The sequence below is a fragment of the Platichthys flesus genome, chromosome 11 (genome assembly GCF_949316205.1).
Source record: "Platichthys flesus chromosome 11, fPlaFle2.1, whole genome shotgun sequence".
NCBI classification, from domain to species: Eukaryota; Metazoa; Chordata; class Actinopteri; order Pleuronectiformes; family Pleuronectidae; genus Platichthys; species Platichthys flesus.
In genome coordinates, this window is record NC_084955.1 from 4400509 (window position 1) to 4410016 (window position 9508).

The 9508-nt window shown below is 41.7% G+C and overlaps 1 protein-coding gene across 3 annotated transcripts; it reads left to right on the forward strand.

Moving 5' to 3' along the window:
- Window positions 1-463: 463 nt before the first annotated feature.
- LOC133965169 (riboflavin transporter 2-like) lies at window positions 464-8651 on the forward strand. Of its 3 annotated transcripts, none has more exons than XM_062399588.1 (4): window positions 464-581; window positions 4449-5513; window positions 5674-5797; window positions 7208-8651. In XM_062399588.1, the coding sequence occupies exons 2-4, from the start codon at window positions 4495-4497 to the stop codon at window positions 7418-7420; spliced, it is 1356 nt and encodes a 451-aa protein (XP_062255572.1). In that variant the 5' UTR covers window positions 464-581; window positions 4449-4494; the 3' UTR covers window positions 7421-8651. The 3 variants fall into 3 exon arrangements, with proteins under 3 accessions (XP_062255572.1, XP_062255571.1, XP_062255573.1); XM_062399587.1 differs by lacking the exon at window positions 464-581 and adding an exon at window positions 2842-3037; XM_062399589.1 differs by lacking the exon at window positions 464-581 and adding an exon at window positions 2852-2915.
- The last annotated feature ends 857 nt before the right edge of the window (window positions 8652-9508 follow it).

A 9508-nucleotide genomic window follows, 5' to 3' on the forward strand; every position in this document is an offset into this window, starting at 1 on the left:
ACCAGTCAGTGCAGAGGTGGGTACAAGGGCAGTCAAATGAAATACCATCCAGTGCAGTTACTGCCCAACAGGGGTCATTCATTTGAGCTGGAATTCATGGTGAACAAAAGCCAGGCCGACCCCAACCAAACACCCACTCACAGATTCACAGACAGCTGTCCAGAGTCGTCTTCTGCTTGGATACTCTGGGATGGGGCTGTGGGTACAAACATCATGTAATAGTCTTTTCCAGCTTAATCTTCATTTCCACATCAGTTTTCTAAGCTCCCCTTCTTCCATCCGTCCCTCCTCTCTCCTCTCTTCCTTCCTTATGCCCTTGTTCCCTTCCTCCACCCACCCCCACTGCTGAGAACTTTGGCTCCTGCACTGGATCCCAGGCTCAGCCCTCAACAGTCACATGACAGAAATCCAGAGATGTGGACTGGTTAAGTACAAAGCATAGTATGCGTTCATACTTCACAGACAGGAACCTCAGAAGGCCGCAGTGATTTTACACATCTGAGAGGAGAAACTTTTGACACTGGTTTCCACTGCACTTGACCCATTGTTCACCAGAACTGACTCTGCAATCCCACAAGCAGGTAGGTGGAATCTTGTGTAAAATGGGATGATGAATAGTTGTAAAGATATCCCTCAATACATTTTTTTCTGAATTAAGCTTGACTGCACCTAATGCAGCTTATGCAACTGTGCAAAAAACTTTGTTTTTGTTGATATTGTTCTTCAATTATATTTACTATATGATACATAGAAGTATAATTTGACATTTGTTTGCCGTTTTAAAAAAACAAATTTTACTACAATAATTGACTTAGATGTTTTTAGATTTGTGTAACTGCACAATGTTTTGAATTCACAAAAACACAATTTGTCAACTGTGCACAGCATATAATAATCTTTGAGTAATGCTCTAAATAATCCTTTTTATGTGTGAAGCACTGTAGCAGTTTGGCATACAGCCAATGATCATAAATGGTGCTGGCAGCCTAGAAAAAGTACTTCAACCTCTAGTGGGCGCTAGAGGAAAACTCAGGGGATCACCAAAGTAATGAGGGTTCATCTTTTGGGGACCATGGATGTCTGGTGTCAATCAATGTTTCAAAGATTTTCAGTCTAAAATTTTCAGAGTGACTGTCGATCACCATCACCATCACTTCAGCTGCACTGCTAAAACACAGACACTTTATTATTTACACATTAAAAAAGATTTTTTTTAAACATGACTCTGCATCGGAGTTTTTGCCCTAATATTTGTTTTGCTCAGAATAGTTAAAACAACAAAACAACTAAATGTGTGACTGTGCAATTTAACTGATTTATATGTCACATCTGCACTGGTAAAGTCGACAAACTCGTCTTTACAGGTGAGGACATGTGATCATACCATAAGCGTTAGGCATGAGAAAAGCTGACTCATGCTGAAGACCTGTTTTTACAGTTAAAATTCCATGACAGACTCTTCCCGCCATGCAGAAGCAGAGACAGAGTCAGTGTGATATTTCTAACTTGGGGTGCAGCGATTAATCAACGCCGTCGCCAAAAATCGCTAAAAAAAATTGTTGCCGACGAATTTACTCGTCGATGATTCGATGGTTACGTCATAGCGCCTGTTTTTCGTGCCGTTCAGCTGAAGATAACGTTGTTTTACCGGAGGTGCTGATGGAAGTAGCTGAGGAGTGAGCCATCTCGCTTCCTTCCTATCTCTAAGTCGCACATATGCAAAAGAGACAAAGCATGGACCGATGGCGAGGTCCGTTGCAACAGCATTGCGTACCAGGAAGTCAATAGAGAATTTCATCCTTAACATAGCCCGAAAAAAAAACTACGTGCAATATCTGTAGGGCGGACCTGCTCTCCATGGAAGCAGCACAAGCGCATTTGAGGAGGAGGCAGGTTTGACATCGTAACGTACACGATGCAGACTCGCCTCGGTAAGATAGCCATCGTTAGCTATCGGTAAGATAGCTAACTTGCTATATAAACGTATATACCTGTGTGCAGGATTCTAGAATCCATTACAAAAATATCGTTTAAACTTTTTATTAACGAGTTTAAAAGCGTAATGTCATCCCATTGCCTGACAAACGTCTTTTTTAATTACCATTATGCAGTCTGAAGAAGACTGTGTACTTTAGTTTGTTGATGTTTTTACTCCTGATACTTTCCCTGTCATTTTTGTAAACAAGAAAAATGGATAATACTTCAAAGGAAAAAGGGCAACTATAGTTTTTTTTATTAGCACTTTGACTGTCCTATGTTTTAAATCGACAAAAAAAAAATATTTTTATTTGCTTTGCGTCAACAGTACCCTTATATGCAGCAAAGTTTGTTAAATTTTTTTTTTTTGGAATGAAGTATCAATCTTTATTGTCTCTATTTTCAGTCATCACATGCCTCGAACAACCTCAAGCTAAATTTAATAGCTGTTGGCTCATAAGAGCAATTGAGAATTTGTGTCATATATAATCCGATTAGTCGATTAATCGTTTCAATAATCGATGACTATCAGAATAGTTGTTAGTTGCAGCCCTATTTCTAACTCTATATCACATATTCAAACTCTCATGGTGAAGCTACTGTGGCTTTAAATGTCGGCAGAACACAAGGTCGCATGCTGGTTGGGGGAGGGAAGAAAAGGAGGAGCTATTCTCACTGAGACCATCCTCTTAGTTCACTTCCCTCCTATTGGTGAGCCCTAAAACACCCACACACACTCACACACACACCCATCCACCCACCCACACAGACCATGTGGCTGGATACAGTTGGGTTTTGAAACCGCCCTCCAATTGTATCATGGAGGTTGAGGACATGTGCGCATGAGCAGTCCCTCCCACCCCTGTCAAGTGCAACAGAGACACGGAAGCAGAGTGTAAACCGGTCGCTCTCTGTGTGTGTGTAAAGAAAGGGGGGAGGTAAAGCACACACACTCCACACTTGAGGCTGATATAACAGAGAAAACTGTGACCACGATGCAGTGAGAGGCTTTTGAATGGAGAGAGGAGTCTAGTTCCCTCCTGGCTGTGGACTGAACGAGGTAAGATGATACGGAACGTTGTGACAGCACCGAACTGATGCGTCAGGGGAGGTCAGGGTTATTGGACTGCTGGGTTATCCTTGAACCACAAGGCCTGTTTTAGTCTGCTCACATAGTGTGTAACAAGAAGTCATTGTAAAGTCTTACATTTGAGATTCAGAAGTTTCTTATTTTGAAAGTGACTGATATGTTCGATATAAAAATGTTCATACATATTGTATTTTTAATGATCTGGTTGCTGTAAAAGTTAATGCCCTTTCCCCCAGAGGCAATCCTTTAGTTGTTGAAATAATATAAAAATCACAACAGTGGATATGTAGTTTTATGTGGCACCTTCACCGTCATTTCCCTTTAATGTATTTGTGTATGTCCCGACCACATGGTGCTGTATATAAGCAGCACTGTGGCAGTGTGTTAAAGGTCAGGTAGCCTTCTCTAACCAGTGAGCACATGAGAAAATTATGGAATTAGAAGCAGGGACAGGGCGAGACTGAGAAAGTCAATGTTTTATATTGAATATTAAATGATGTTTGTTTATTTTTTACTTTACTGAAACTGTTTATGTTGATATGTAGTTACCAAACTTCAACATCTTGATCTTTGTTAGAAGCTCATGTCTAAATTAAATGCAGCCTCCGAAGGATGGGGTCCCTGAATTGAGACCGCTTTTGTGATATTGGCAAATTAGCAAATGTTAATATGCTAACATTTCATATTTATGAACATCATTAAGCATTGCTGATATTGGCTTTAGGCTAAAAGCATCACCGTGTTGTTTGCCAGAGCCCTAAAAACGAATTCCCTTTTCTTCAACGTATCAACATTTACCACACTATTAGGGAACATTATTCAACCTTTTCTGGTTAAATAATAAATAGTTGAAAAAACTGTTCCATTTAGTTCAGAGAAAATGTTTAATTCACGCATCATCTACTCACCACCATGCCAAAGGAGGGGTGGGTGAAGTGTATGAGTCCACAAAACACTTTAGGAGTCTCAGGGGTAAACAGCTTTGCAGCCAAATCCAATACAATTGAAGTAACTTGTGATACATTTTTCAAACGCCACACAACAACATAAAAAACCCACAACATGCCTCCATAGTGCTCCGGTGGTGTCATCCAAGTGTCTGAATGGCCCGACATTGAAATTCCACTTGAAATGACCAAGTTCTGAGTCTAAATGTCCTCTGTGATCCGTCTCTGAGACACTTTCAAGACACTTTCACACGCTCACACACTGCAAACAAGCCCTCAACCAAGTAAAGGTGTGGGGTACATGTTAGAAATTAGAAATCTAACCCTAAACCAAACGGTGCTTAATATAAAACTGTGAATTTTTCAGATTGTAAGGATCCCTCAAGTTATACATTCTACTAATCAAACTGACTAATATTATCTCTGTATTTCAGCAAGCGGACGTTGACTTTTCCTGATCTTCCTCAACCTACCTCCATCATGTCACTGCTCACCCACGTGCTGGCATGTCTGTTTGGTATGGGCTCCTGGGTGGCCATCAATGGGATGTGGGTGGAGCTCCCCCTCATCGTACCAGGGATCCCAGAGGGGTGGTACTTGCCATCGTACCTAACAGTCCTAATCCAGATGGCCAACATTGGTCCTCTCTTCATCACGCTGATGCACCGCTTCCGTCCAGGGGTTCTAGATGAGCGACCGGTCATCTATTGCATTGTGGGATTGGGGATCATTGCTACATTCCTGCTGGCTTTCTTTTGGAGGCACGCAGTGACAATAGGGGGCTCTCTGCACAGTGTTCCCCTGCTAGTGCTAAGCTTCCTGCTCTCTGTAGTGGACTGCACCTCCTCTGTTACTTTTCTGCCTTTTATGATGCGGCTGCGTCCACAGTACCTCACCACATACTTTGCAGGTGAAGGCCTCAGTGGTCTGGTGCCTGCACTGGTTGCTCTGATTCAAGGCGTGGGGGTGGTCCAATGTGAGAATGCCTCTTTGGCTGTTGGGGCCAACCAAACAGCTGATAATTCAGAGTTACAAGCCATTTACCTGCCGGCTAGGTTTTCTGCCCAGATCTTTTTCATCTTCCTCAGTGTTATGATGGCCGTGTCTCTGGCAGCCTTCATCTTACTCAATCATCACCCAGCTGTGGCTCGGGAGAGAATGAATGACCTCTACTTCAGTGGGGATCTGGGTGTGGGGAAGAGAGAACAAGGCCTGTCTCTACATGCTCAAACACCAGAGCAGAAGCCCATGATCAATCCCCTGGAGGCGGTCGGATGGGTACCCAGGAGTGCGTTTGGGAGGGGGACGTACAGCAACCTCGAGTTGGTGTTCATCTTTGTGGTGCTGGCCTGGATCAATGCTCTAACCAATGCAGTGCTGCCCTCAGTGCAGTCCTACTCATGTCTGCCTTACGGGAACAAGGCCTATCACCTAGCTGCCACCATGGCAGCTGTAGCTAACCCAGTGGCCTGCTTCATTGCCATGTTTATGCCAATTAGGTAAGAATGATTAGTGCAACTACCTCTTTACACAAAGGCTCCTTTAATTGAAGACTTATGATTGTTCAATCTCCTCAAAAAAAACTAATTTCCAAATTTATGAAAGTATGATGTCATTTCCAAGTAGTGCAGTGTAACATACAGTTTGAATTGCTTCCAGGTCTCTTATCTTCATGGGGTTCTTGACCATGTTTGGGACTGGATTTGGAGCCTACATCATGGCCATGGCTGCTCTTAGTCCCTGCCCCCTGCTGGTCCACAGTGCTTCTGGAACTTTCGTCATAGTAAGACTCTTACTCTTAATGAATTCAGGCCTTTCTTTCTTGTACATGAGATTGCTTTTGATTTGAGAGGTTTTCACGATCGGCAGGTTGAACGATTGATACTCTTCAACTCAAACCTGTCTGACTGTAGTGAGACAGTCAGACAGGTGTGATAGCTTTATTGTGATAGCTTTATTTATTTTGAGTGATAGCTTTATTGCAAAAACATAGCAAGAAGTAGAGATGAGCCGGATACTCGGCTGAAACGAGTATCCGGTAAGGATAAAGCACTTTTGCCGAGCACGAGTATTATACGAGTAATACGAGTCATTATCTGTGCTCGGACTGAATGAAAATCCTCAAACAGCGTCACAGCGCTCCTCCCCTTCACACACCGCTCTGCTCACTCACTCACAGAACAGCTCTGTCTCTCTCAGTCACTCAGGTTCGCGGGTCTTTTCGGTTAACGTTTAGGGTTTCTTCAGCTTGAAGTTTGTTTTTATTTCAGTTTGTACTTACTTATTAACCAGTAGAGTCCTGTTAAACGTGGGTTCGTTCAGACGTGGTGCTGGTAGAAAGCGACTCGCGTTGCGTCTCTGCCTTTTTTTTTTTTTTTTTTTTTTAAACAGTTTTTTTTTTTTACTTCACGCATTAAGTGTCTGACTACTCTCTAGCGTCTGGCTACGCTCTCTCACTCTCTCTCTCTCCCTCTCTCTGCCAGTCGTTGGAGTTTTTTTTTTTTTTTTTTTAAACCGTCAGTTGACTCTAACCAGTATTATTTTACTTCAGTGTCTGACACATTCTAGGTAGTAGTGGTATAAAAAAATATTACAAATTAAGCTACACACACACACACACTCCCCCTCTCTCTCTATGTCTCTCTCTTACTCACTCAAACACACACTCTCTCACACACACACACACACACACACACACTCCCAGGTTAAATCACACCCACTTCCGGGTTAGGCCCCGCCCACTCCGAGTACGGATACGGATACAGATAATTCATATGGTTAACAGATACAGATACAGATACAGATAATGCTGTATCCCTAGCAAGAAGGCAGGGTGGCAATTAGCATGTCTCCAACTCTGAAAGATTCTTTCTCTTCAGTTGGGCTTGTGACCTAAGACATCTGAAGTTTGTTTTGAAAAAACTGCTTTAAACTGAGTAACAATGTGCTTTAGAGTAATACAGAGTTAACAGATAACTTAATAATAAGTACCACCCAATGTTTAAAAACTGTTAAATCAAACATGGTAGTGAACGCCGCCTGGTCTAACCTGTTAATGATGCAAGGCAATGACAGTTTTTGACCAAGCTAATATGATGTCATCAATCAGGACATGTTGCAACCTTAATGCTGTCTTTGTAACAGGAACTGGATGTTGTTCAGATAACTGATATTCATCTCTTTTGTGCAACAGGTGCTGACATGGATCCTGTTTGTCCTGTCCTTGTCCTACGTGAAGGTCATCATTGGGGTGATTCTGCGGGATGAAGGCCACAGTGCCCTAGTGTGGTGTGGAGCAGTAGTGCAATTGGGCTCCATGGTTGGGGCAGTTTCCATGTTCCCATTGGTCAGCATCTATGGACTTTTCAAGTCAGGTGATCCCTGCAACACCAAATGTCCACTGTAGACTATACATATGTTTATGAAAACACTGCTGTACAAAACTTTAATCCAAATTGCACTCTGGTAGCGCTGAACTCATTGTAAGAGCTTACTATGTACCTGACTTGTTTCAACTGAGGTGTTACAGGTAATTCTCTGCATCTAAAACTAAGATGTGTTTTATCACTCTTGTGATAAATTCATATTTGTATATATTATAGATGTCTGTATTTATTGATTGTTGAACTGTACATATGGATGAAATGACATCTAGGGGCATTTTTACACCTGATAGTTCGGACCATGGTTAGAATAACGCCTTAAAACTTCGTTACATTGTTTACATTTGATCCGCTTAGTTTTAATTTCAATGTGAAATCAGACTAAATACTGTATGATAAACATTATACTGTTGTCATTACCACTGTAGGCCGTGTCTATCCATACTTGACTTTGATCAATTTGTAGACGAGCATGTTTCTGATGTTGCTGTAATGTCAATTAGGCTAATTGTTTCTACTAAAGTTTTTTTTAATTAAAGTGTATAGAAAAAATTTGCCTTTCCATTTGAATTGAGACAAATTTGTAGTTTCACTTCATTAATCTGGTTGCCCATGTAATATAATTATGGTATTACTGCTGGATAAATGTTGTAGTTGAAACATTTTACATTGCCAGAGGCAAAGACTACAAGGAATCATGTAAGTCGCTTCTGCTTCTTATTCTCCTTCGATTCTTTATAGCTGTCTCAACTTCTTACAATAATGTTTTAACACTGCAAACATTCTGAACCATGCCTTGTTTGATCTGGACTGAGACCACCTCTTGTGGCCCGACAAAATTTTGGTCCGTTGATTCTGACCGTGGTCATTTTTACCATCTGCTATTATGGTCCAGACTAAACTGAAAAGTCCAAAGATCCAGACAAAACGAGGTAGGTGTGAAGGTGCCCTGAATTGTCATTGTTTTGGACTACACAAGACCCACTGAATATTATTGTGCTGTTTAGAAAATTACAATTCCTTGTCAATTCAGAGGTCAAAGCCATTTTACTTGATTTGTTTTGAAATGTGGAAGCATAAACGATTGATGTTGCTTTTTTAAGAACCTTACTCTTAAAAATGTGCCTTCATTTGACACTGACAGATGTGAGTTATTTTGTTTGTTTAACATTAGTACTTTATAGCTTTGTGGGTGTTACTAGAGTGGAGAAACTGTTCAACAATACCAAATAAAGCCTTTTATTTCGGCCTAAATATGTTATTTATAGTGCAATTGATCTTAAAGGGGACATATTATAAAAATTCTACCGTCCCAAAACCGTCCCAAAAACTCTGGAAAAAAACAACTCCCGCGTTTTGTTGTGGTTCCTCTATGTCAGAAACGATACGCTAGATGGCGTTGAATGGGATTTACGACCTAAAAATACGTCATAGTCTCGCTACATGGCCTTGGACCACCCCCCACCATTATCTCGCAGCTGATGAGATGATGAGCCGGCACCGGCTCCAGCGTTAACCCTAGCCGGGGAGCCGGGCCGGTGGAGCCCGGCCTGACACTGCCAACACTGTGCATTAGGGTGAAGCTCAGGGGTCCGATTTATAACCGTTGCGTACGCACAAAACGGGGCCTGAAACGTGCGTACGCCACTTCTCACGCCAAAGTTGTGATTTATAAAAACGAACTTGACGGGAAAATGAGCGTATTTCTAAGCAAACTCTGACCCATGTGTACGAACGTTTTGGAGACGGGAAAGTGGCGATGCAGACATGAGGTGGTGAAGCCAGATTATTGATCCAATTCATCATTTACATTAAAACCAACATCTTAGTTTTGCTCGCGCGGCATATCTGCTCCTGCCAAGCTTCTTTATTAAAAAATATATAAAACCACTTACAGCAAATTACGTTCAGATTCTATTTAACAGTGGAGTTACAGAGCCGAGTCATTAATAGTTTTTAATAATATCTTTGTGTATCACATCATATCGCTGCAGTGAACGTGACGGTGCCACAGAGCGCACAGGAGATTGCTTATAAGAAATGAAGACACTTTCAAAATAATCTCCCAGTGAAGGTAAGGATCAACTGATGTGAATCGGTCCGATGCTCTA

Excerpts from the sequence above, each read along its gene's own strand:
- LOC133965169 (XM_062399588.1), top strand. The coding sequence starts at position 4,495 with ATGTCACTGCTCACCCACGTGCTGGCATGTCTGTTTGGTATGGGCTCC. Across the intron at positions 5,514-5,673 it reads GCCATGTTTATGCCAATTAG|GTCTCTTATCTTCATGGGGT; the intron begins GTAAGAATGATT and ends AATTGCTTCCAG. Across the intron at positions 5,798-7,207 it reads CTTCTGGAACTTTCGTCATA|GTGCTGACATGGATCCTGTT; the intron begins GTAAGACTCTTA and ends TTTGTGCAACAG.